This window comes from Fringilla coelebs (assembly GCF_963513975.1).
Source record: "Fringilla coelebs genome assembly, chromosome: 16".
Taxonomy (NCBI): domain Eukaryota; kingdom Metazoa; phylum Chordata; class Aves; order Passeriformes; family Fringillidae; genus Fringilla; species Fringilla coelebs.
Window position 1 is genome coordinate 15,258,238 of NC_140042.1, and position 26,923 is coordinate 15,285,160.

Consider the following 26,923-nt stretch of genomic DNA (forward strand, 5'->3'; position numbering starts at 1 on the left):
GGTCCTTAAAGATCACCTAGATTTACACCCTGCCATAACTAGGGACATCTTCCACTAAATCAGGTTGCTTCAAGCCCTGTCCAGCCTGGCATGATTGAGCCAACTGGTCTGTCCTAATTCATTCCCAGGCTGTTAGGGAGGGTTTTGCAATCAGAGAACAGCACACTGGGTCTGCAGCAGACTTCAGGAAAAGGGTAAGATGCAGGTAACTTCTTCTGTGCTGCATTCCTGACCTCTACAGGGAAGCAACAACCACTACATGGAGTCGATTTCATATGGAATCATGCAACTCCTCACACTGCCCCACATCCTGGGGCAGGAGCTGCCCTGTTGTCCTCTGGAGAGAAGGGCCCAGAGCCACGTCTGCCGCCTTTATCGGCAGGGGCCAGGGGAAGGCGGGCAGGGTGTGCCGGCACAGGGATGGGCGTTTTCCTCTCCCCGCTCCAGCCCTACGTGTGGCCACGCAGCTTAACGATTTCTCAGTCTCTGCCGATGTCCCAGACCCAAGTGAGTGCCTTTCATCCCAAATGATCCCTGGAGAAGGCCTTGCTCCCTGCTGGCCCTGGAACAGGCACTGAACACAGCAGACACCCCGCGGGGCCCTCCAGGAGCCCTCTCCCTGCAGAGTGAGGCAAGCAGGGAGTGGGGCTGCACGGTCTGCAGGAATGGCGACATCAGCCTGTCCAGTCCCAGGAAGCTGAGCTAATCTCCCCCATCTTATTTCCAATTCTGTGGCATCCAACAACTAAAATAAAACCCCAACCCTTTTATCTAGCCCACCCCCACTTCTGCACCTGCTCTCCCTTTCCATGTGAGACCGTCTCATGCTGCCCAGCATCTTCCCAAGCTCACTGGCCCAAGCCCACTGCCGGATCCAGGACAAAGCTCTTGGGCACCTGTGGGCACCCGTGGGTCTCTGCTGGGCCAGGCTCCACTGAGGCGGTCAAGATGGGGGTCAAGAGGGTCCCATCAGCACAGCGCCTGGCCTGTGGGGATGGAGCCATCAGTGTCCCGTGAGCACAGCCGAGCCCCTGGCCCCGCTCCAGGCGGGCGGTGGCAGGGCAGGCGGGGGACACTGCCGCTCCTTATCGCGCGCCTCAGGCGGCCCTGCCGCTCTCGGGGCCCGCGGGAAGGCGCCGGAACGAGCCTGGGGAGCGGCGCTGCCGGGAGCGGGGCCGGCGGGGCCCGGCAGGCCGGGAGCGGGGAGCGGGGAGCCGGAGCACCGCGGAACGCGGGCGGCGGGTGGCGGCGCCGGCCGGGCCCGTCCCGCTGCACGGCCCGGCGGCAGCGGCGTCTCCCAGCAACGGCGGGCGGAAGCGGCGGAGCGGAGCGGGCGGTAGGAGCGGGGCGGGCCGGACCGGGCGCGGGGCCTGCGCGGGTACCGGGGAGCCCCCGCCGGGCCGGGGGCAGCGCCGGGCCCCTCGCAACACTGAGGGGCTGGAGCGTGTCCAGGGAAGGGCACAGAGCTGGGAAGGGGCTGGAGCAGCAGGAGGGGCTGAGGGAGCTGGGAAAGGGGCTCAGCCTGGAGAAAAGGAGGCTCAGGGGGGACCTTGTGGCTCTGCACAACTCCTGACAGGAGGGGACAACCGGGGGGGAGTCGGGCTCTGCTCCCAGGGAACAGGGACAGGACAAGGGGAAATGGCTTTAAGTTGTGCCAGGAGAGGTTTAATTTGTATATAGATGGGATAGATGGGGAAATTTCTTCACGCAAAGCATGCTCAGTCGCTGTCACAGGCTGCCTGGGGCAGTGGTGGAATGCCAGCCCTGGAAGTGTTCAAAAAGCCGTGTGCGTGTGGCACTTGGGGGCATGGTTTAGTGGTGGTGGTGCTGAGGAATGACTGGACTTGGTGGTCTTAGAGGGCTTTTCCAACCTTTACAATTCCACGGTTCTGTGATTCTTTAGATGCTAACCCTAACCCCCCTGCAAGGATCGTGGGATGCTCAGGTGAGGGTCTGCTGTGGCATCATTCCCCCTGGGCACCCTGTGGCCAAAGGACAGCCTCTGGGGTGAGACTGTGACCACATCCCACCATTCACCTTTGCTTTTCCAACAAAAGTTCTGGAATTAATCAGCCCTGGAGTCCTGTATTCATTTGTTGGTTGCATTAACACGTTTTAGGTGGTGTTTATTTTGTTTGTTTTGGTGATCTGAGATCATTGTATTGGTGCTCTCAGGGAAAGGTGGATGTTTTCAGCAGAAATAGGTGGATCTCAGAGATTTTAGGCACTTGATGAACAGGGACTGCATGGGCATTGGTAAGATTTTTCCGTTAAAATTAGCAGCAGTGAAGCAGTTGACTGTGATGACATTTGATATTTCAGTCTGTTGAAATGAATGAGGTGGATGCATGACAAGTCGTGGATTTGGGAGTATGAGAACATTAACATAACAATAGTTGATCAGCCAGGTTTTCAACTATCAAGATATTTTGTACAGCCTGAAAATCATATCAGAATCTTCTCTGCCATGTCTCAAGCAGCCAAAGGGCAGATGGTTTGACCTGAGCTATAGCCAGAGGAGTTGCGTGCATAAAACTATGTTAATTTTAAAAGTTAGGGAAGATGTAAGAAGAGGAATTCACAAGCTAGAGAAGATAAGGATGACAAGTGTTTCTGCTCCATGAGTTTTCCCAGAGGATTGAGGCTATCTTTAAAAACCATCTCAGTGAAAAATAAGTGTGTGTATGAAGAGTCAGTTGACAATTCCTCTGAAATGTCCAGTGGATGGACAGACCTTTAAGGACAGCTGTGCATAGACACTGAGAGTCCCTTGCAGCAATGCTCACAACAGCTCTTCCTCTTTCAATGGGAAAAACATCATTCGGCTGTCTTTGATATTTTTCCTTGGACTGAATATTCAATTTTACTGCAAAACTGCAAAGTATATCTCAAGACTTCCCTCTCCTGAGGGATTTTGTTGGCAGTGTGGTGCTGGAAGCACAGTGTTTGCAGGTCCTGAACACACCCAGCACTGGCCCTTGCTGCTCCAGAGATCCTCCAACACCCAGCAAGATCTGGAGGCCACAGAGGGATTCATTTCTCCCTCTTTGACCTGAGGGGTAACGTCAGAGACCTGGAGTCTGTGAGGAAGCAGGATCTCAGAAGAGTCATGGATCATAGAATGGTTTGACATGGAAGGGACCTTACAGACCATCTCATCCCACCCCTGCCATGGCAGGGATGCCTTCCACTGTCCCAGGTTGCTCTAAGCCCCGTCCAACCTGGCCTTGGACATCTCCAGGAATGGGGAGTCCACAACTCCCCAGATTACCCCACTGTGAGTGATTAACCCCGGAGGTTAATCACTCCCTATAACTGCTCCTCCATCTCTGGGTGCTGTAGGAAATTCCCAGGTGCTGAGCTTTACTGGCCCAGCTCTCCTCTCCTAAGGGAGAGGAAAAAGCCACCAGGCCCTTCCCGCTGTGCATCCTTTCTCCATGCTGTAAATACCCTCTGTGTTCCCTTTCCAACTGACTGGTCCCTTGCAGAGGAGCAGCCTCGGGGGCCTGTGGAGTTCCACATCCCTAACACAGCACTGAAGGACAGGAAAGGACAGCGGGCGCCGGATGCTGCCTGTTCTGCGCCAGCGCCCTCCTTACTGCAATTATATTCCTGTTAGAAACCTCCACCTTATTTAAAGAGACACTGTCAACTGCCTCAAAGCTCCTCTCTGGAAAAGTCTCCCAAGGCTACTGAGATGTGTTCTTAATGATGAGGAGAAAAGCACTAAAGAGCACTGATAAAGTAGAGGTGCTTCTCATTTTTTAGGCTGTTGAATCTAATAAATTAAAACTACTTCAATTAATCACTGTAGTCCCTTCTGACAAAATTATCATCTCAGTTTCCAGATGAGAGGAGTGAGGCAGGAGGAGCTGAGTGATGGGATCAAGGTTGTTCTGTGAGTTTGCTGCAGAGGTCTGGCTTGTAAGGTGGTAAAAGAGACTGTATAGCATGAACCAGTGTTTGATTGCTGGTAGCAGCAGGAAATACTCCCAGAGGCACCATGGTGAGCTGTGATGTAGTCCCTTCTCTAGGAGGTGCTCCAGCACATCCAGTGTGGGATCCAAGATCTAAGGCTGGGTGAATGCCAGATCTTGGCTGGTCTGACCGGCTGTGTTTATCTGTGTACCATCATGAAAGACCTTTCCAGGACTGGGAGAAGGGCTTTACTGGGAAACTCCAGGCTCACCTTCCCTCATTTCAAAGACTGCAGATCATCAGAACCTCCTGAATGTGTATGGCTCTTGGCTGTCACTAATGTCATTACTCAAGTGGTTGGGCTTAGTGTTTTCGAACATGCTTAGTTCTCCTCTGTGGTGGCTTTGGCCAGCTCGGATTTTCCTTGCGTTCACTCACCATCCTCACGTTGAATTTTTGTGTTTATTGGCAGGTGTACGTCCCTGCAGGGTCACTGCCATGGTACTGAAGGTGTTCTTTCCATCGTGCTGCTCCTCAGCGGACAGCGGCATTTTGATCGGCCGCTGGATCTCCGAGCAGAACTCTGCTGTCATCCTTGCTGTGGTGCACTTCCCCTTCATCCCTGTCCAGGTGAAGCAGTACCTTGGGGAAGTTCAGCGCGTGACTAAAGTCAGTGTTTCTGTGCTGGGCTCATGGAGCAATAGCAAACAGGAGAAAGAAGAGAGTCTCAGTGAGTTCTTGGAAGACCTTGGGACCATATTCTGCCATGAGCCATGGATCCAGATAAGCAAAGAGGGAGACAGCAAATTCTGGAGCTGTTCTATCCTTCAGAAACACTGTAAGAACCCTCAGGAGGAAGAAATCATCTTGGTGTACTATGACCAGCGCAAGGTCATGCTTTCCCATCTGCACCCCCCTTTGGACACAGCTGGCCAGAGGGCAGAGGATGCCTCAAAGCTCTCGGCCATCTTTGACACAGTGGCCAGGAGTCAGGTCCTGTTCATGACAGACAGGTACGACGAGGGGCCCATCAAGCTGACCCACTGGCAGTCGGATGGGGTGGAGGCCAGTATCATCGTGGAGCTGCTGAAGCAGGCCTCTGTGCCTGCCTGCATGCTGCTGACATTCCTGCTCTCACTGCTCTCTGGGATCTGCAGGAGCAGGTAGGTGATGTGACATCACCCAGCTTGTTTTGCCTGGAAATGTAATTTGTGTTTAGGCATTGCAGGACAGTTGCTCAACCCCAGTGAGAAATGTGATACAAAATTGTTCTGTTGGAAACAGGCTGCTGCAAGAGGTCCTGTTGGTGCTGCACTCCAACAGGAAAACACAAGGCCAAAGGCTCCCTCAGAGCTCTTAATAGAGCTGGGTGGCCTTCTGGGGAGGCATTAATGTCCTCCCCATTTGCAGCAGGGATAGTTCAGCCCTGCTTCAGTTTCATCACAGCTGAAACAGTGGATTTCCAGCTATTCTATGGCTGACAGAATGACACGAGGCTGTCCTTAGTCTCCATAGCTGGGGACACCCTCCTCCCTGTTTGCTGTGACTCCCTCTGCAGCTGTGAAACATCAGCAAATACTGTTTCTAAATCCATCCTCTCTCCAAGAGACTGTGGTGCTGCAACCTTGGCACTTAAGAGAAGTTTAGAGGGATTGCTGCTCTGCCTGAATCCTTGGTGAAATCCTGTTCTCACAACTGAGCCTGAATAGGATGCTCCAAATGTAACATGTGGCAAGTGCTTGGACTGAAAGCTAATTCTGAGCAGATTTGCAGGGAAGAAATGTAAAATCATGGAGTGATTTACCTTGGAAAGGCCCTCTAAGATCATTGAGTCCAGCCATTAACCCAGCACTGCCAAGTCCACCACTAACCCATGTTTCCAAGTGCCACATGTCTTGCAGGGATGGTGATTCCACCACTGCAGCTGCCTGGAGAGGTGACAGAGAGGAGAGTGCAGTTCTGGTTCTAAGCTGCAAGAAGACACTGTAATTGATGAAATTTTGATAACAGCTACTACTGTATTCATGGATAAATCTTTTTAAGTACAGCCTAAAGGAATGGAGGTATTTAACAGGTTTCCAGTTGTGTGATACAGTTTTTAAAGAATTACAGTGAAACTCTTCCTATGCAAAGATTTTCTGAGCAGTTGGGTTACACAGTCGGGGACACAAAGGAAAAACCGTCCAGTTTTGGATCATTGGAAGAGATTGAGATTCAGACCTGATATCATCAAGGACCCCTGTGTCCTGGGACTGCTCTGTAGATACTGTGTGTTACTGGTTTTTAATGGTGATTAAGTCACAACTTTGTGGTTGGGCAGAAGATTTGGAGTCAGCTCCAAAGGTCCTTTTTCTGTCTGTGTGCCACCACCAACAGACAAGATGATTCTTTTCTGCACAGACATTTGGTGTCACTTGGTCCCACCTCAGCTGGTGCCAGGATTCAGGCCAGGCTTGGAGTCAGGTTAAGCTCAAGCCTTGTTGGCATCCAGTCACAGTCTGCAGTCTAAACACAAGTTGGGAGCTTAAGCTCAGCTGGCAGGTTGGGCCCAGATAGCTGCTACCCAACGTCTCAGGAATTCTGACTTCAGCTTTTCCTAGGGCCAGGATGGATGTTTGGAGGTGGAGCAGCAGGCAGCTGTACCTGGCAGCAGGCAGAATGCAGGGCTTGCTGTGCACAAACACTGAGCCTGTCCTTAGCCTTGGGAGGCAGAGCTTTCTCTCTCCTTTGTTTTATTCACCCACACTATCAACTTTATATTTACTTACCTCCTTTGTGTTTTAAAACATCAGTCTTGGAGAACAGAGATTAGTACCTGGCTTTATGACAAGTCTCCTGCTTGACCTTCTAAGTCATTTAAAGGAATTTGGTTCCATTTTGTACCACATGATGTGTGGTACAACCTCCTTCATGCCAACACACTCGAGGCAGGGAGGGTTCAAGATGTCACGTGCAGATATCCTTCCAGTCCCCTCCTCCCCATACTGGGACAGGACATCCCATAAAATAAGATTTACTGGTTTTTTTCTCACAGTCACAGGAAAGAAATCACAGGACTTCTTTCTATCTGTTTTTTGTGATGTTAAGGGATAGTCAGCTTTGAAAGGCTAAAGAAGGAGATCAGCAACGTCCTCTCAGGCTGAGGAGGTTTGGGGATTTTTGGATATGCCCCTGTTGTGTATTTGCACAGGAGAAGCAGGACAGCAGTGTTGGAAATCTCAGGGAGTGAGTCACTGCCATCCCTCCAAGCTCACCCCGTATTCCCAAGTCTTGCACATCCTGAATTAAGGCATTTCTTCAGCACCACCGTGTGCTAAGGGGTGGCCATTGCGATTCTGCTGCAGAGGAACTTGGGGGCAGCATTCCATTATCCCTGAAGGTCTCTGCTCTTGGAGACGTTAGGATGTTTTAGTCTTGAGGAATAAATTCCATGTGGTCATTTTTTAAAAAGTCTGTTCATAAACACCTCCAATTCCTCATCCAAAGGGAGGCACTGCTCCTGCAGTTTCTAGCAAGGAGCAAGAAAACACGCAGGAGTTCTGATTAATGGAGCTTAATATTTGCATGTGATCCAGATTCGGAAAGATTGCTTTTCATCTGATATCTGAAAATTCCCCTCTCACTCTTGGGAAAAAACTGAATTGGAAAATCAAGACTTACTTATGGAGGCTATGTTAATTTATTGCAAAAATTCCATATATTTGGAAATACCCCAAAGATCTCCTGCTGCTTAGATAATGCAATGACACAACATCTCTGGATTTTTGTTGGGTTTTTTTATCAGGTTGGTTTTCCATTGAAGTTCTGAAAATGGTTCTGTATACTGTGTTGTAAACATGTGGGAGTATTTCTGGCAATGCACAGTCGATGTGCAAAGGGGTAGGAGACCACGCAAGGAATATTTTTTTGCTTTCTTCCTCAGTCCTCACGGAGAGGAGAGTTCCCATAGCACATCTTGCAGCTGCTCTATTCAGCTTTTTGCAGTATGTTTGTATTTTTATTTCAATAAGTATGTGTATGTATTTTCTTTCCAAAGAAAGTATGTGAGTGGAATAGAGGTTGTGCTTGTGGTGGTGAGTGAAAAGAGAGTCAGTTGTAGCTCAGACAAGGACATGCCTGTGATGTGTTTTTGGCCCCATGGTGTCCAGTTGAGGAGCTGAACCATTGCAGGCTGCACAATGTTTTGGTGCTCTGGGGATGAGGATGCTTTGGGAATCATTCCCACTTGTGCAAGACATTCCTCAGGCAGACAACAGCAGCCTGTCCTTTCTCTTGGCTGGGGGTGTCACACTAGGGGTGAGCCAGGGGCTGTCTGCCTCGAGCTTGAGGAGCAGCCATGGACAGTGAGAGACAGCCACTGCTGAGAGAGGATGGGACTATCACCCAGTGAGTGTGTAGTGTAGCACAGTCCCCAGAGCTGCTGCTTTGTGCCTGAGCTGACAGGGTCTGGCAGCTGGTGTTTGACCCATAATTCTTCACCTTCAGCCATCTGTACATAATCCCACAGGTAGAGCGTTCCTCCTTCCCCTTCTTTACATTTCAAGTGCAATTCTCTGCTCTAGTCAAGTTTTGCCACACCAGAGTTTGTAACCACTGAGCTGGGGCATAATTGGAAGGGAAAACTCATCTGCTCTGGTGTCTTGGTGAATCTGTGAGCCCAGGTGTGTGTGATCAGTGGCCAGAGCAGTCACCCCCTCTCCCTCCCCTGCACGGTGCTCTTTTCTCCACCGCCTCAGCTCCCTCCTCCTGACAAGTCAGCTGAGGAACAGTGCATTCATTTGTCTCCAAGGTGGGAGGCTGTAGCGCAGAGCTGAGTAACTTGGAGACCTCAAATTAAGAATGATTCACAGTACACTGCGTGTGTTTCAAACCCAATGTGTTTGAAATTTGAATGGGGAGGGAGGGGGAAGAGGGGGACTTCAACATTCTGGTCCTTCAGCTGACAAATGATGCACAAAGTGGGGTTCAAAGGGTTCGGGAGGGTGCAGGGAGGAAAGGGACAGCAGCCCCAGGGAACTGAGCAGGGTTTGGAGGAACCGTACCTTTGTGATTGGTGTGAATTGTATAAATAAGCAGTGGGCACCTCAGTGTGCCCATCCTGGCCAGTCATGGAGGCATCTGCTGCTGGGCTTGGGCTGGCATGCTCCCGGTGAAATCCGTGGAAGGCACGCACAGTTTGCAGGGATATCCATCTCCAGGCCATGCTCAGTAGTCATCCAAGCAGCTGTGCAATTCCCAGAGTGAAGCAGGATACAAGGAATAATGGTATTGTGCGAAATGAATATAACCTGAAAAACCACGCCAAAGCAGCACAGGAGAGTAGATGAAGTGGCTAAAAGTGACCATGGATTCCTGGACCTGTAACAAAAAACTGTAAAACGCCGTGAAAATAGTGCAACAACTGCACTGGCTGGTAGAGTGTGCTCTTGTGTACAGGAGAGAAGTGATCCAAATTATGTCCACATCAGAATTTATCCCCCAAACCAAACCTGGTGCCTTGTGTTGCTGTGGATTCTGTGACCAGCCTGCCCCCAGTACTGTGTCACTCCAGCCTGCACAAATCACCAACTGTCCTTGCTTTATAGGTTGTGTGGTAATAAAATTAACTCCCCAAAATAATTGAGCATCATTTTGTACTTTTCTTCTGAGTCATAAGAAAAGAACCTTGTGACTGTTTTCTCCCCTACAGGCCTAATGTGGATGTTAACTTTGAAACCTAATTAAATGCTAGATGTTGGTTATCTACGTAATGCTGGTCACTGCAAGGCAGTGGAGAGAAGGTAGAAGTGAAGACCCTGAAAAAAGAATTTGGAAGTAATAACGGGAAAAAAAAAAAAAGAGAAGAATCAAGTAGAAGAGAAAAGAAAAGGAGGGGGGAAGGGAAGGGACATAAACTGCATGGAGGGCACCGCTGTTTGTTATACTAGGCTTACACCACAGAGACTTGTGATCACCTCTGCTCTGGAGCCAGGCTGGGAGAGCTGGAGGGGTTCACCTGGAGAGCTGAAGGCCCTGGGAGGACCTTAGAGTCCCTTCCAGTGCCTAAAGGGGCTCCAGGAGAGCTAGAGAGGGACTTTGAACAAGAGATGGAGGGACAGGACACAGGGAATGGCTTCTCACTTCCAGAGGGCAGGGTTAGATGGGATATTGGGAAGGAATTGTTCCTTGTGAGGGGGGAGGCCCTGGCACAGGGTGCCCAGAGCAGCTGAGACTGCACCTGGATCCCTGGAATTGTCCAAGGCCAGGCTGGACAGGGCTTGGAGCAGCCTGGGATAGTGGGAGGTGTCCCTCCTGTGGCAGAGGGCTGGAATGAGATGAGCTTTAAGGTCCCTTCCAACCCAACCCATTCCACCATCCGTGATTTGTAACACTGGGGTTTGTGCAGCAGTTACACCAGGTTGAATTGTTGCACTGAACACAACTTGACTCTGCTCTCCTGGAGACTGGAGCATTGTGCAAGCCCAGTGATGTATCCAAAAGCAGAGGTTGGGATCAGGATTGCTTTGTGGCTTCCTTAGAAGAGTGAGACTTGGTTTGACAGAGTGCAAACGAGAGCTTGGCTTGTCTGCATGTCTTGGTCTAGCAAGGCTGCCTTAATTCTGTTAACCTTTCAGAGAGTCATTAATATCAAATCACCAGCTCTGGCTGCCCAACCTTAACTTCACACTGACTGTTTTGCACGGATGTTGGATGCTGGCCTGCCTGCTACATGGCAAAGGCAAGAGGAGACATTCCCATGTGTTTCTGCAGGGTGCTGAAGTTTTGGCCTTTGTCTTTCTTGTGGAGCAAACTCTCAACCTGTGAGCAGCTGGGACATCGCCTGCAGCACCTCCAGGTCATCAGCAGCAGCAAGAAGGCTCAAAACCAAAATCAGCTGATGAGGTATGGAGTACATGTAAAGTTAGGTGTGTCTTGGCTCTATTCCTGTCTCCTGTGGAGAACCCAAACCATCTATCCCATGCCTGGACAGTATTAGGTCCTCACTGCACCCTATCATGTTGCTCTATTCCCTGCTAGTTTGCATGTCTCTACTCTGCTCTGTATTCATATGCATATATATTTGTATTTTTATGTGTTAATCATGCCTTTTGCCAGATACCTGCCTTTTTCCCTAGCTCAGGAAAGGCAACTGGGATATTGCACCCCAAAAGCTTGTACTGCACCCATGTGTGAGTGCTTTGCTGTCACTACTCCCACAGCCTCATTGCTTTCACAACCACGGCCATCCATCAGTGTTCAGTGGCTCTTTCCATAAGGACAGAAAGTTTAAATGCTCCCCTTTTTCACCCACTCTTTTGGGGAAACTTTTTGTGCAGAAACTGCAGACTGGAGACTCCACTTACTTGTTAGAACAGTAACAAAGTGTAAGAGAAAAAGCAAACATGGAGCACAGTGAGAGGAACAGAGCAGAGATCTGAGACAGATATTGGATGCCCTACAGCTCTTCCACAGCCAGTCTCGTTCTGTGTGGTTCTCTGATCCTGCAGTAGTAGACTCCCAGGGAACACTTAAAATAGATTAACAGATTTGAAGGCCAAAAAGTAACTGTGATTGTTCTTTCTGATTCCTGAATAACTCACGTCATGGAATTCCATTCAGAAGCTCTAGTAAGGAAGGGGCAGCCCAGCAGCCCTTGTGAGTTTGTCTCTGAACCCAAAACCACTATTTATTGCCTTGTCTGGGAAAGCCGTCTGATCTCAGTGTGGATGTGCCAAGTGCTGCTGCCCTTGGTACTGGTAATTGGTAAATCCCCCCTGAGTGTGTATATACCTTTCTGTCTAACATTCCTCTTTGTAGTTTCAATCCCCTCTTTGCTCCCTACTAAGAAAGGTTTTGTGGTGTGGCAGGCCCTGAATGACTCTGAGTTTAGAATCATGGAATCACAGAATATCCTGAGTGGGAAGGGACCTGCAGGGGTCATCCAGCCCAGCTCCTGGCCCTGCACAGACACCCCAACAATCCCACCCTGGGCATCCCTGAGAATGTTGTCCAGCCTTGGGGCCGTGCCCTTTCCCTGGGGAGCCTGGGCAGTGCCAGCACCCTCTGGGGGCACAGCCTTTTCCTGAAATCCAACCTGACCCTCCCCTGGCACAGCTCCAGCTGTTCCTTTGGTCCTGTCCCCGTCACAGATCGGAGCTGCTCCTCAGGAGAGAGCTGTACACAGCTGGGATGTCTCCCCTCAGTCTTCCCTTCTCCAGGCTGAACAAACCTCTCCCATCCTTCTGCAGAAGGAGCAGCACACCAATGGAAGTGAAAATTGTTGTTCTTCAGTGAGTTGTCCTGGTGTCCCTGGGACATTAAAGGTGCTACATAAACGAAGCCAACAACTGTCATTGAAACATTAAACACTGTCCTTCCTTTAACTCTGTTTCTCTTTACCCTGCCTGCAGGAAAGCCAACATCTTTGTGTCTCTGCTGATTGATGTGGCCCTGGGGATACTGCTGATGTCGTGGCTGTACAGGAAGAACCGCATTGGTCACCTTGCTGACACCCTCATCCCTGTGGCTGACGTAAGTCTGGCCAAATCTGATCCCCTTTCACCTGCTCTGGGTTGCTTGTTAAGGAGGCAATGCCTCACACACAAGCTTTCAGAGAGACCTGTCTGAAGTCATGCAAATTAGATCTCCTCAAGAACAGTGAAATCTTCAAATCAAGCCTGTTGGGGCTGCTTGAAAGAAACTCAGCTCTGCTTTGCATGTGCTGTGAATAGTAATTAGATGTTTATGGGAGAACTCCTCAAGCTTCTAAAGGAACAATTATGGCTTGGACAGAGCTCTGCAGCTGCAGGTTGGGTGGTTATGGAGCCATAGTGCTTTTATTTTATTTTTTTCTGTAGTCTACAGAAAGTGTCCTTAGTTTCTTGCTATATGGGTTGTTCATGGTGAAAAAAACGCTGTAACCTGGGTTGAGTCTGATAAACTGCTGGAAAGGCAAATATGATAAGCAGTGCAGCTGTGCTTGTGGAAGGAGTTTCATGGGTAAGTCCAAAGGCTTTGCTGGTCAGGGTACAAACACCTGAAATCCTGCCTAAGAGCTCTGAGATATGGCCAAACTAGGAAAACCTGGCTATGTGTTGTGATTTTCTTTAACATAACTCCTCTTGCCCACTGACATCCCTCAATATCAGCAGACTCACACTGTCCTGCTCTTTTGGTGGTTCATTTTAGGTGCAGAGCTCCAGTGTATCTGTTTAGTAGCAGTAAGGAACATACAATATACTTCAGAGGCTGGAGACCAGACCACTAATCTGAGGTCAGCTCTCTTTCAAGAGCTTCTGTGTCTTGGGATTACATGTGCAGCCAGTTTTGAGCCCTGCCATGCAGCTGCACAGCCTAATCCTTTCTCTGCCCACTTTTCTTTCATTTCTGCATGGGTCTTTCCATTGGGTTCTTTCTAGCAGCTGGAGAATGTCTTCTCTCTGCTCTTTCTCCAGCTTATTGGTTGAGAAGAATTTGATTTTGATCAGAGAATACCAGCAGTGGTTTTTTTTTTTTTTCCTACTTCTGCATTTCCTGGGAAGACCTCACATTTCCCTTGACGATGGTCCATGTCATACTCCTTAATTATTGCAAGGTCTCTGATCATTCTTGTACATGCTGGACTTGCAGAAAGCATGTATGGATTGTCCAGCATAGCTGTGGATCAGGACTGTTGCTGGTTTTCTTATCTTTCATAGTCAAACTTTTAAGGACAGCATGTGTGCTGTAGGTACTCAGCAGTGGTGGTGGGTAGGGAGAACCACATTTGTTGCAGAACACTTGGTCTTGTGTTTGAGCTATACACTGCAAATACTCTTCTAAGCCTTATTCCTACATCTTTTCCCTTACAGATATTTCAGCTGGAGAAGTTTAAGTTCTCTAGAGCTTTCCCTTTGGGATTACTGGAAGTGCCCAGCTCTCAGAAATCTGATTTCTTAACAAGTCTGCAGGGAAGTGGCTTTGGCTGCTTTCCTGGTTGCACAGGTGGCTCTGGGAGGGATTCCATCTGCCCAGTGTCTTTGGCAGATGGACACTCTCCGTGCTCAAGGTGTGTCCAACCCCAGCACCTGTCCTGGACAGGCTTTCTTGTGGGAGTTGCTTGTTTGTTCCTCTTTCAGTAATTTAGCTCATATGTCAGTCAACTTTTGCATCGTAGTGACAGCTATCTTCACCAAGTCTCCTCCTCCATGTGTGGACTCTGTTACCTGGCTATCACCAGGAGCTGTTTGCTTTCATTCCTGGAAGTGCTGACTCCTCCATGTCTGGGGGGGCTGATAACCAGTCAATGCCTTTCTTCCCTGTTTTTCCGGGCTTATCAGTGCAGGCCATTCACAACTCTTCTTTTTTCCAGCCTTACTTTCTTCTTTCAGGCATATGAGATTGTGGACATAAAATCGTTTGGAGTCTTTTTACTCCCTTTGCTGGGCATTGATTTATATGCATTATGTGCAGGCCTTAAAAAATGCAGATCTGAGTGATCCCAAAATATACCAATGACTTCAGCATGTGGTGTGCAAGCCAGCACCACTTCTTTTCCAGTATGACAGCAAAATCTCCCCTCAGCCATTCAGCAGTAGGTTTCCTCTCTGCTGCTGAGTGTCCATCTGGTCTGCATTATTCCCATCACTGGGCTTTCTCAAGTGCTTGTGTGCTGCCAAGTTCAGTAACTCAGCATTCCCTGTGTGCAGAGAGCTCCTGTTCCTTCCCTAAAACTCTTCTGCTTTGAGCTGTGCCCAGATATGCTGATAGCATTGACCCTACATCTGTGTGTTTGTTGGTAAATAGAACATTGGGTATCTCATTTGCCCAGAGGGTGCTGGGCACTGCCCAGGCTCCCCAGGGAATGGGCACAGCCCCGAGGCTGCCAGAGCTCCAGGAGTGTTTGGACAACAATCTCAAGGATGCCCAGGGTGGGATTGTTGGGGGGTCTGTGCAGGGCCAGGAGCTGGACTGGATGATCCCTGCAGGTCCCTTCCCACTCAGGATATTCTGTGTTGCTATTATAATAAGATTTTTATGTATAATAAAGCTATATAAATAACCTCACTTTAACCTTATTGATTTTAATATTGACAGACTACCCTTATATAACACGTAACCTTACTGGTTTGATTGATTGATATTAACATTGACAAAATCCCAGCTGTGTGGGCCCTGGATACAGTGCTTGGGCTCTTTCCAACCAACATTTCTCTGGAAGGAAACAGTACAGGTGGGTGATTTTGACTCTCAGCACTGCCAGGGTCACAAACTCAGCCTGCTGCCAGGAATTCAAGCTGTGTTCCCTGGCCATCCCTTGTTATCCTCTGATAAAATGGATCTCAAATCAGCACTTGGGTGGCAATCGTTGATGCTGCACAAGACATCACTGAGTGCAGCTCCCACTTTTCCAGCGTGGTGAGCTGTACTGTGCCTGCTGTAATAACAAGCTGCTTTTGTCACTCAGTGAGGCAGATGTGATTCAGAGACACCCAGGGAGTAACTGGCAAGGAGCTGTTAGGAAAGACTGATTTTTGAAGCAGGCTTTCAAATCCAAAAATGGAAAACTTGAATAATCTTCTCTCTGTAGGTGCCCTCACAACTCCTACCTTCCTCCTTCTCTTGATCCCACCAGGCTTCCCAATGGTTGTCCTTGCTTTTACCTTCCACAAGACGGCCTTCTTTCAGAAATACCTGACTCAAAGCTCTGCACTGGTTTTAAACAGAACTGCTTATAAACCATCTCCTTTTTCTTTCCCCCTTTATCTCTTTTATCCTTGCTGATGTCTCTTTTTCCTAGGTTGCAATCTGTTTGAAACAGTTACATATTTATCATAGATTGTGCCTGCAAAAGCTTTACTGGGACTTGGAGGTAATTGGATGTATGCTCCTAGTCAGTCTTGTTCCACTGATCCATAAACAAAGCAAGCAGAGAGAGTGCTTCCTGAAAAATATTTTTAGATGTTAATTTATAAAGTAGTGTATCTTAGAGCCCCAACCACCTGCAACAGACACAGGGCAGGTGTGTCTGATAGGGACAGCTTTGGATCTGCATGCTCTGACTTGCACCACATAGAACCCTTAAAGCTGGAAAAGACCTTTAGGATCACCAAGTCCAATCATCAGCCCAGCACCACTGTGTTCACCACTAACCCCTGTCCACAAGGGCCCCCAGTGATGGGGACTCCACCACTGCCCCAGGCAGCTGTGTCAGTGCCTGACCACCCTTTCAGTGAAGAAATGTTCTCAATATCCAGTGTAAACCTCTGCTACTGCAACTTGAGGCCATTTCCTCTTGTCCTGTCCCTGTTCCCTGGGAGCAGAGCCCGACCCCCCCGGGCTGTCCCCTCCTGTCAGGAGTTGTGCAGAGCCACAAGGTCTCCCCTGAGCCTCCTTTTCTCCAGGCTGAGCCCCTTCCCAGCTCCCTCAGCTGCTCCTGGTGCTCCTGACCCTTCCCCAGCTCCATTCCCTGGAGCATCCCAGTGCCCTGTGTGTCCTTCTCCAGCCATGTCACATCAGCATTAGTCCTCTGCACATGGAAACTAGGAAGAAGAGCATGACAGGAAAGAGAATATTTCCACAGTGAGCTCATCTAACCCTCGTTAGCACCAGTCTCTCTCCAGTTTGGTCATGTCCCAGTACCCTGTTATGAAACACTTCCAAACCACTGTATCTGATTTATTAATATGCCCACATTCAGTATTCATGACTGCAGGAGGAGAATCGGACTCACCGTCACCTTTCCAGATTCTGCTTACTATTGATCAGTCCTAAAATATCTGTCTGGAAAACAACCTGCAAGGTTATGCTCCAGGACTCTGTTTTGAGATGCCTTGCCCAGCTAAATAACAGCAATGTAGGGCACCTTCCCAGGGCTACGTGCCCCTGTCAGGGTTTAGCAGCACCTCTGGGACTGGCAGCCTCCAGAAATACTCCCTGCTAAAACTCAGCCTTGCTGAAGGACTGCTTTCAAGCATTTAAATATTTCATTAAAATCCCCAAATGCTTTTTCTAAGTTACCAATCCAACACTTTAAATATTAAAACCAGTCTATTTATAAAGCAGCAAACGCTTCTCAGCCACAGAGGTGAGCTCCATGGGATCCAATCAGTCCTGACTTGCAGTGAGACAGGTGGAAAAGGAGGGGAATAGAAAGACAAGGCTTTTGGAGAAGTTGAAAATGGAACCATTAATTTTGCCACTGCACTAAAAGTAAGTGTTTACAAACTCATTTTGCCAGGATCTGTTGGTTAATAAAGAAAATGGAGCTGTTCCTTGGAAATATTTTTTCCATAGGGAAGCTGTACATGTGAATGATAAGGAAAGTAGGTACAGTGCAGCAGCTTTAGGGAGTGTGGCTTGGTGGTTCTGCACATGGGCAGTTTTCAGTGCCCTTCACTTGTGTAGGCTGTAAGTGGAATTTTTGGAGAAAGAGGGCTTTTCCTCACAATCTCTGTCCATGTGTGACAGTGTAAAAGGTCACTTCTTCCAGATATTTTCCCCACCCGTTTGCTGAAGGTTATCAGCTCCCTCATCTCAGAGCTTGGTAACTGGTGCTCAGCAATGGTTTCAGCTCAAGGGAGCAGGGCAGGTGTGAAGTTCTGAGTAGAAAAATCACCCAACTGTAAGGGGAGTGTGGAGTAGTGGAGTGGAGAGAGAAAATCAATAAATAACACCAGCCTGGGCTGAAATCACCAGAAAAAAGTGAATAACAGCCCTCAGTGAAGGGTCTGGAGCGCACATTTGAGGTAGGGAAGAAAAAGCCCAGAGCTGGGGTTTGGCTTTTTCTGCAGCAGTGAAGTGACAGCACATGGGCCTGGAGCAGGTCCAGGGAAGGGAACGGAGCTGGGGAAGGGGCTGGAGCATCAGGAGTAGCTGGGAAAGGGGCTCAGCCTGGAGAGAAGGAGGCTCAGGGGGGACCTTATGGCTCTGCACAACTCCTGACAGGAGGGGACAGCCAGGGAACAAGGGACAGGACAAGGGGAAACAGCTTCAAGTTGCATCAGGGGAGGTTTAAATTGGATATTGGGAAAATTCCTTTATGAAGAGGGTGGTCAGGCACTGTCACAGGTTGCCCAGGACAGTGGTGGAGTCACTGGAAGTGTCAAAAAGCCATGTGGGTGTGGCAATTGGGGATGTAAGTTAGTGGTGTACCTGGCAGTATTAGGTTCATAGGACTTGATGTTAGAGGGCTTTTCCAAGCATAATGATTTTCTGATTCAGTGATGTGAGGAGGACCTCCATTAGTGTTTTTCTTAAGTGATTCCAAGGCTGCTTTTTTGCTGGGATGCCATGAGTACCCATGAAGCCTGCAGAGAGTGATAGGCAAGGTCAGGTATGTTGTCTAGTACACCACAAAGTATCAAGAGAGTCTGTGCATGAAATACATTTATGCAATTGTGTTTTTTACCCTGCTCTAAACAAACACAGATTGTTTATAAAAATTAACTCTCTTTTGCCCATTAGTGCACTGCCATCTTTCCCCCTTTTAAAATCCTAACAGCCTTCCCCAAACTCAGCTCTGACTTCTCATCTGACTGTCCCCAGAAGTGGATTTGTCCACCAGCATTTGCCATCTATTTCCAGAATCCCAAGAAATTATCCCAAGAAATCCCACTGTGCAAGCCTTCCAGAGGTGGCCAGAGGTGACATAGTTCTGTGGTCCCAGCACAGAGACCACTGAAGCAATTCAGGTTCCTCTCAGCTGTTGTGTTTGATTCAGTAAGGAGTTAATAAAAGTGCATTTCTGAATTAGGTAGTTGTCTGTAAAGCAGTTGTTTGGATTTTTTGCATTGGTTTGAAGGCTGTGGTGAAATACTTGAGGGGGGCAGCAGTTACAGGGCACTGGCCCTGTTCACTGTGATTGCAGTCTTTTCTCTCCATGGCCTGGCTTCCTTGTGTTTGCAGCACGTGGCTGAAGAGCTGCAGGACCTGCTCCAGTGGCTGATGGGAGCACCAGCTGGACTGAAAATGAACCGAGCCTTGGATCAAGTCTTGGGCCGCTTCTTCCTTTATCACATCCATCTTTGGATCAGTAAGTGAAATTGTTTAACTTTCCAGCCTCCCTTTTCATCTCTTCCCTCTGAGTGTTTAATGTTTGCCTAGAGGTGAGTAATGAATCAAAATGCACTTCTGCAAGTACAGACTTGTCTGGGAGTCTTCCTGCTGTGGGAACTGAAGCCAAAGTTGGATTCCCACACAAGGAATTCATGCATATTAAATAAAGTGCTGGTATTGATGCTCTGCAAGAAGCAAGAAGCTGCTGGGGCTTTGTTCCTTGGTGTCACTGGTGGTGAGTGTCCAAGGGAAGGCACTGCTGTGAGGTCTTTTGTAGGGTTTTGTGGTCTTTGCCATGTGGAGAGGCAGCTCTTGGGAAAGGGATGAGAAATATGCGAGGATGCAAATGCCAGCCCTGTGCTATCACCAACTTCAGCTTAGTGCAATTTTATTATCTCAGTTTCTTCCTCGAAATAAAACACTCTTGTTATCCTTGATGGAGGAGTACAGGCATGATGGGCATGAACTCCATAGTTATTTTGCTGATTTGCTTTGCTCACCAGTCAAGTATGCTCTTGTTTCTGTGGCTTTGCCCCACTCTGGTGATGAAAGAGACTGTCCATACTGCTTTATTTTATAAAAGCCATATGAGGTGGCTTTTGTGGGAAGAGCAGAAAAACAGGAATGGTTGCAGTAAATGTTGATGTGTGCAGTTAAAAATGTACTTAAGAACCTGGACACAAACGTAGACAATCAAATGTGACATCCCTGAAAGTGTTCAAGGCCAGATTGGGTAGGGATTGAAACAACCTGGTCTGGTGGAAAGTGTCCCTGCCCATGGCAGGGGGGGTGGCGCTAAATTATCTTTAAGGTGCCTTGCAACCCAAACCATGCCATGCTAATTCCATGAAATCCCATGTGGAGAAAGGTGACTGCTGTGTTCAAGCTGTGCACACTCCTCCCCATCCTCCCAGTGCTGCCCCACCTTGGGGCAGAAACTGGGGCAGAAGGAGAGTTTTTGTTGGCCCTCCTAAAGAGAAGATGGCATCTAAAGGAGTTTTCCAGCTCCACTTCCGTGTTGTCATGGCTCTGATTTCTGGAGCAGTGTTCTAGGGCGAGGGGAATCAGCCTTTTGAGAGGGTCTAGAGGGAGATGAGCCAGTCAAACACTGACCCTCTGCCATGTCCACCAGGTTACATCCACCTGCTGTCCCCCTTCATTGAGATGATCCTGTGGTACGTGGGGCTGTCAGCCTGCCTGGGCCTGACCGTGGCTCTCTGCATCCTCTCCGACATCATCGCTCTCCTGACCTTCCACATCTACTGCTTCTATGTCTATGGGGCCAGGTGAGTCCCCCTCCCTCTCTGGGCTTTGTTTGGAAACCCCTCAGGCTGTGGTGAAGCATTCAGTCCTGGTGTAGTTCTCCTGAATTCACAGTTTAACCCACAGTAATTTCTTGCAGTCTTTTAAGCCTGTAGAAGTGATGGCCACAGTAGTGCAAGCGAGCCATGTCTCATTTCTCCTCCATTTAGATATCTGTTGTGGTAGTGACCTGGAAAAATGAAACTACATGACAGGCAGAGCGCAAGAAAGCAGCTCACCCCATCCCTTTGATCCAGCCTCGTAGTACTCTTCTCCATTGCACCCTGCTAGAGATTTGGAGGGTACTGGAGAAGAGGAGGAGGAGAGGGGAACCCCTGCAGTTTAGGAGAAGCCCCAAAATCCCTGTCTCTGCCCTGCTTCAGAGGTCCTTGCCTGCACTGTGGAGCACAGGTGGCAGGTTTGGGATTACAGGGGGTCTGTGACAATATCCTGGTGTCATTGTCTGGAGCATCCTGTGGCCTGAGACAGAGCTGGGCAGAGGCTCTGAATGAGTAGGGGGAGTGCAGGGGGCTTTGGGGCACATCTGGGGCATATTTGGCTTCCTCTGAAAGAGGTGCCCATCACTGTGCTCTGTTCCTGCTCTCCTCTAACTTGTGCTGCACCAAGGAGTCCTACAGGCCACAGGATGTGCTTGCCAGGGAGATGGGATAGAAGAGATACAGGACCTTTTGCCTTATAAATACAGAATGGCCATCGTCCCTCCTCAGACTTTGCATAGGAAACAGCACAAGAAATAGTAAATCTTTAGATATGGGTAGTTTAGGGAATGGTTGGAAATATTGAGACCTGATTTATGAGCCAGGTTTGTTGTGAGCATAGGTCTTATACCCAGAATCAGTAATGTCAGCAGTGGGAGGTCTCTTCCCAACACCTCTAATTACTGGAATTTCTGTGTGGGTCTGAGAGGAATGGCCTTGCTCATCCTGGTTGTGCAGAGTGGTAGTGGGAAGTAGGAAAAGCATTTTGTCAGCTGATTGCTCTTCCCTGGAGCTGCAGGGACCCAGCCTACCTGTCTTGTGTTTGTCAGAAGTACAGAGTGTACAGCTGTGTGCTGTCCCCATGGAGAGCCAGGAAGAGTCAGCAGTCACCCACAGCCAGCACAGCCCCTTGAATTCCTGCAGCTGGCAGGAGGAAGAATTTGCTGGTTCAGGTGCTGGTGAAGCCTGAGATCCTCTTGTGGAGCAAACCACAGAGTGAAACGAGGGCAGGCATGTGTGTGCAGGCAGCAGGGCAGGTGGGGCAGGTGCCACTGCAGCAACACCCACTGGGTGTCATGTCAGGGGGTGCAGGGAGAGTGTGGCCTTAGTCAGAGCCATGGGAAGGTGTGTGCCAGAACCTGGAGGAGTTGTCCTGGGCTCCCTCCTGCCTAGGGATTAGTGCACCAAGCTGTGCCTGCCAGTCTGGAGGCACCCTGCCAGTTCCTTGAAGCAGTTGGTGTTCCTCAAACCAGATTCTCCTCTTGGATGAGACTCCTTGCCTCTGCTTTCACATTGCTGCTGTGAAATCTGAGCAGCCTCCACACCTTAGCTAGCCTGGTTTGCCGGTCTGGCTTTTGTAGCTCAGGCTTTCTCAGACTCTGTTGTGCCCCACACATCGGCCACGTACCCTTTCTTTACATCCCTGTATGTTGGCACTGCTGCCCAGGGCACTTTGTGCCTCCTCTCCATCCCAAGGGCTCTTTCTTCCTTGCTGTTATTCCATAAAGAGGTGTCTGTTACCCACCCCTCGTCACCGCAAGTTTCCCTCACTGTTGGCATTTTTCTGTGAGGGAAGTAGCTCCAAGTCTCATAGCACCAAGTTCTGAAAGGAAGGGATGCAGTAGGGGCACCAGGCATTTCACTGGTGTCTTCCCACTCTTAAGGATTTTTAGGTCTGTGGGCTACTAGGGAAGCTTCAGGGGCTCCACTCCTCTCCCTTGTATCTCTGCTGCAGAGGCACAATTGCCTTGCATTGACTCAGGTGTGGGGCAACACCTTGGCCAGCCCTGTCTGGAAGGGTCTGAAGGCAGGGGAAGGAACAGATCTGAACTGGGGAGATACAGGTGACCTTGGGGAAATAGGATTGCTGGTTCTTCTCATAGAATCATGGAATGGTTTGGGTTGGAAGGGGCCTTAAAGCTCATCTCCTGCCGTGGCAGGGACACCTTCCACTACCCCAGGCTGCTCCAAGTCCCATCCATCCTGGTCTTGGCCACTTCTGGGGATCCAGGGGCAGCCACAGCTTCTCTGGGCACCCTGTGCCAGGGCCTTAGCACCCTGTTGCTGCAGGGAAGGTGTTGCCATGAGGCTGGTGATTGCTGCAGCTCCAGGGCATGGCCTGGCCATTGCCCTGCAGTGGCCCAGAGCTGGCTGCAGCAGCCCCCGTGCCAGGGACCAGCTCAGACAGGGTTGGCTGAGCCCTGAGTATTAATCTGCACCATTCCCAGCGTATTTCTTTTGCCACCCCTGGCTCTGCAGGTGGGTGAGTGGGCGTGGGGCTGTGCTGGTGACAGCTGGGTGGTGCTGGAGCTGGGAGCTGCCAGCTGTGCTGCAGAGTCTTCTCTTTGCTCAGGCTCTACTGCCTGAAGATCTACGGCCTGTCCTCTCTGTGGCGCCTGTTCCGGGGCAAGAAATGGAACGTGCTGCGGCAGCGAGTGGATTCCTGCTCCTATGACCTGGACCAGGTAGTGCCACAGCCCTGGGGACACCCCAGGGCACTGCCCTTGGTGATGCCCTCCCTCGTGCTCTGACTGATACTGGGACACGGACACAGGAGCCTTTGTGGTGCCCAGAACAAGGACATACCTCCACACTCTGAGCCCATGGCGCTTCTGCTGCCTTACAGCGCTCCTTGACTGCTCTGCAGCACCCCTTCATTGCCGAGGACTCCTTCCCTGCCCTCCAACACCCCTTCCTTACCACTTCCCTATACCACTTCCATTCTCTGCACCCCTCCCCTTCCCTGCAGTGCCTCTTCCCTGCCCTGCACCCCTTCCCTTCCCTGCACTCTATCCCTGCTCTCCAGCATCCCATCCCATTCCTTCCCTTTCCCCTTCCCTGCCCTGAGCACATGCCAGGCACCCTGCGGGCTGAGCTGCGGTGGGTGCTGCAGATGCCAGGAGCTCAGAGCCTGCAGTGGGAATGGGGGAGGGATGGAGGCAGTTGGAAATGTGGTGCCCAGCAGTGTTGCCACAGTAACAGCCGTGGCAGCGTTTCTATTAAAAGGCCCCGTTTCATTCACGTTGTGCTGGAGCCTGGCCCACACACTCTCACTCAGGCAGAGGCAGTTCTTTGTGAAGTGCTGTAAGCTCTTTTTAATTTCTGAAATGCCATGCAAAAGTCCAACAGAGCCTGGACTGCTGCAGGCCAGCAGCTGCAAACATCACTGAAATAATACAATAATATTTGGAAACTTGCAGGGTCAGCTCCTCTTTCTATTACAACAGATAACCTTGAGCTTCTTGCACCACAGCTGAGAGCTGCTTTTCTGTTTCTTTGGTGATTAAAAGCCTCCGTGCCAGGATTGCATCAAGGCTCACTCCCTGTGCACTTTGAGGAGAATTGGTTTGGCACTTGAGGCTTCATCCTGCTGCTCTGGAGACCAGTGGGAATTGTGTCGCTGGCCGGGTAGGAAGAGACATTCAAAGCAGACCTTAACAGACTTTTGGAGGTTTAAACAACTGCAGTGGAATGACAGGAGAAGGGAGAAACAACTGCTGTGAGGAGAATGGATTGGGTTGTGATCTGTTCCTGGTTACATCCCTAAAGCTATGATGCTGATCCACCTCTGGGCTGTGGCTGCTGGGTTGTTTTCTTTCATGATATCCTGCAGCCGTGGTCCCTTTTTGCAGAGGTTGCAGTGCCCTGTGCTCCTGTGGCCTCTCTGAGCTGGAAGTGGTGACTGGAAATAGAAGAGTCAGGTCCCTGTTTGGTATAAATCTGAATTCTCCCACTTGGAATTATTTAGACCTACGCCAACCTACGCTGGCCCAGAATAAAAATAACTTTTTCTGTGGGCAGTGGAGCTAATGACACCTCCTTCCTTAGGGATTATTCTCCTGCATCCTCTAAATATTGCTCCCCAACTCCAGCTTCTCTCCCACCTTCCCACTGAGCAAGAGGCAGAATTCCTGTGGCTGGAAGCTCCCAGTTGCTGCTGGGAATGTTTATCACAAATAATTCTGCCAGGTGCTTGCTAAAACAAGGAGGAACAATAGTACTTCTCAGTTCTTTCCAGAATTCCCATTCAAATTATCACTTCTTTGTTATTTTCCACATTTTTTCTGGTAAAATCTGATCAGTGGCTCTAAAACTTTTGGGGACGGAGAGTGGAAAAATTGCAAGATCACTTAAGTCTAGTTTCCTAAGGAAGCTGGCCTGAAATGGGAAATCTTCAATGTTGTCTGTAAAGGAAAAGTGCTGTCAGGATCCAGCTTTTATCTTTCCAAATGTACACCCATAATGAGGAGTTTTGAAGAAGGCCCAGTGAGAGGAGGAATACTGAAAATATCCAAGGTAACAGCATTATTCACACAGGCAAGATAAAAACACATTAAGGAGTCCTGCAAACTTCCATTGCCTCAGAGTCTCCTGTTTTTATTTGTAATGTATTTTATTTTACCATTGCTCTGCTCATGATTGTGTTTCCTTTTCCCTAGTTATTTATTGGCACTTTGCTGTTCACAATCCTGCTGTTCCTTCTGCCTACAACTGCGCTGTATTATTTGGTGTTTACTCTGGTAAGATTTAACCCTTGAAACAAGTCAAACACTCTCTTCTGAGGTAGTAAAACATGGGTTCCTAGACATTTATGGTCGTCCATAAAGAAAATAAAACTGTGGATGCCTTAGGAAGGATTCTCTCACATCAGCTCATGTTTGTATTTTTCCAAAGGAAATTCCCAGCAAATCCTGGCTGCAGGACAAACTGTTCCCCTCTCTTTCTTTCAGAAGTTGATATGTTTCTGTCCACATCTGTGGTGATGGCCTCTCTAGTCTGATCCAGAACTTTTTTTTCAGGCAATTAACTTGCTGTATTAAATTTTTTCAGCCAAGCTTTCCTTGGAGGTTTGAACTTCTTTATTTTTTTTTCCTTCCCCCAACATGACCAGTCTTCTCTGTGGTCTGCCCAGAGCCAAATTTTCCACAGACAGTGGCCATCACATGCTTTCAGCATCTTTTTTGAGCCCTCTCTTTTCAGATGAGTTTGGCAGCAGAAAATAACTGCATTGTGACAAAAGGAGGTGCTTTATTCAGGGACAGAAAACACAGAGCAGGAAGCTCATTTCTGCCTGCTCTGCTCTTGGTTAAACTCTATGTGGGGTTTCTTCAGGCAGAAATGAGCTGTTGCAGCTCACTGTTGGAGAGAGGAAAATTTACATTCACTGGTACACAGTGATGGAATTGACTCAAAGTGGGAGAATTTGGGCTTCCTTTTCAACTGTGGCTGTTGAAAGTGGAATAGTTCTCATGTCCTTCCTGGTCACAGCTTCTCCAACTGTAGGAGCTTCCTTCCAGTTACCCCTTAAACCCAGACTGGTGAGGACCCTCACACAGGGTGTGCACGCTCAGCACCTCCAGACATCACACCCGCTTTGGGAGGCCTTAGCTTAGCACACAGCAGTGTTAGATCCCAACTCAGCTCAGGAATTTACAAGTGTTTCATCTCCAGTTTCCTGAGATGTTCTGTTAAACTGGTTTTTGTAGCTCCGGTTGCTGGTGGTGATTGTGCAGGGCCTCATACACTTGCTGGTGGACCTGATTGACTCCCTGCCTCTTTATTCCCTCATCCTTCGCCTCTGCAGATCCTACAGGCTTGCAGGTGAGTCCCTCAGCTCTACCCCTGCAGCACTTCAAGCATTTTGCATTATGTGCTTGATTTTGGTGCACTGGGTCACTCCTGAATTGAGGATGCAGTGGGGGTTGGAAAGAACCCAAGGTGTCCCTGATGTGAACCAGTTCCTGCAAGGAGCAGGATGAGGATGTCAATGGAAAGAAATCTGAACCTGAAGCAGAATCAGGAGCACCTTTAGAAAGCCCTTGGCCACTAAAAATTGCATCCAAACAAGAACCATATAAACAAGGTCATCTTTTATTCCAGTTCCGGACTACCAGGTCAGGTAAAACTTCTGTGAGTCAAACATGGCATGGAGCTGTGCCAGGGGAGGGTCAGGTTGGAAATCAGGGAAAGGTTCTTCCCCCAGAGGGTGATGGGCACTGCCCAGGCTCCCCAGAGAATGGGCACAGCCCTGAGGCTGCCAGAGCTCCAGGAGTGTTTATACAGAGCTGTCAGGGATGCCCAGGGTGGGATTGTTGGGGTGTCTGTGCAGGGCCAGGAGCTGGGCTGTATGATCCTTGTCCCTTCCAAATCAGGATATTCCATGATTCTGTGAAACAAGCTCATAACTTTGAGTGTTTGGCCTCTGAAACTAGCCAAATCACAAAAATACTTGGAATATCAGCTGTTCCAAAGGGTTGGATCTGCAGTGGTTGCAAATCAATGGAGCTCTTTCAGTTCTATGCTGACTTTGACTGACTGAAGCCCTGGTGTTTGGATGAATTTCAAAGCTCTGGGCAGAGTTCAGATAATCATTCCCTTTTTGAGACTAATCTTTCACCATTTTGAAACCAGTCATTGTTTTTTCACTATGGATAACCATAAACCAGGGCTGGCACCAGAGTAAGGACTCA

General features: G+C 49.2%; 1 protein-coding gene across 1 annotated transcript in view; it reads left to right on the forward strand.

Annotated features, from left to right (window-relative positions):
- Positions 1 to 1,324: 1,324 nt before the first annotated feature.
- Positions 1,325 to 26,923, forward strand: part of PIGQ (phosphatidylinositol glycan anchor biosynthesis class Q) — a 35,338-nt gene continuing 9,739 nt past the window's right edge. Inside the window, exons 1-9 of the mRNA XM_084216389.1 lie at positions 1,325 to 1,336; positions 4,391 to 5,081; positions 10,669 to 10,800; positions 12,309 to 12,429; positions 18,784 to 18,910; positions 20,066 to 20,219; positions 22,807 to 22,918; positions 24,893 to 24,973; positions 25,940 to 26,054. Coding sequence (XP_084072515.1) covers positions 4,417 to 5,081; positions 10,669 to 10,800; positions 12,309 to 12,429; positions 18,784 to 18,910; positions 20,066 to 20,219; positions 22,807 to 22,918; positions 24,893 to 24,973; positions 25,940 to 26,054 — 1,507 coding nt within the window. The 5' untranslated portion in view covers positions 1,325 to 1,336; positions 4,391 to 4,416. The remainder of the gene's footprint in view (positions 1,337 to 4,390; positions 5,082 to 10,668; positions 10,801 to 12,308; positions 12,430 to 18,783; positions 18,911 to 20,065; positions 20,220 to 22,806; positions 22,919 to 24,892; positions 24,974 to 25,939; positions 26,055 to 26,923) is intronic.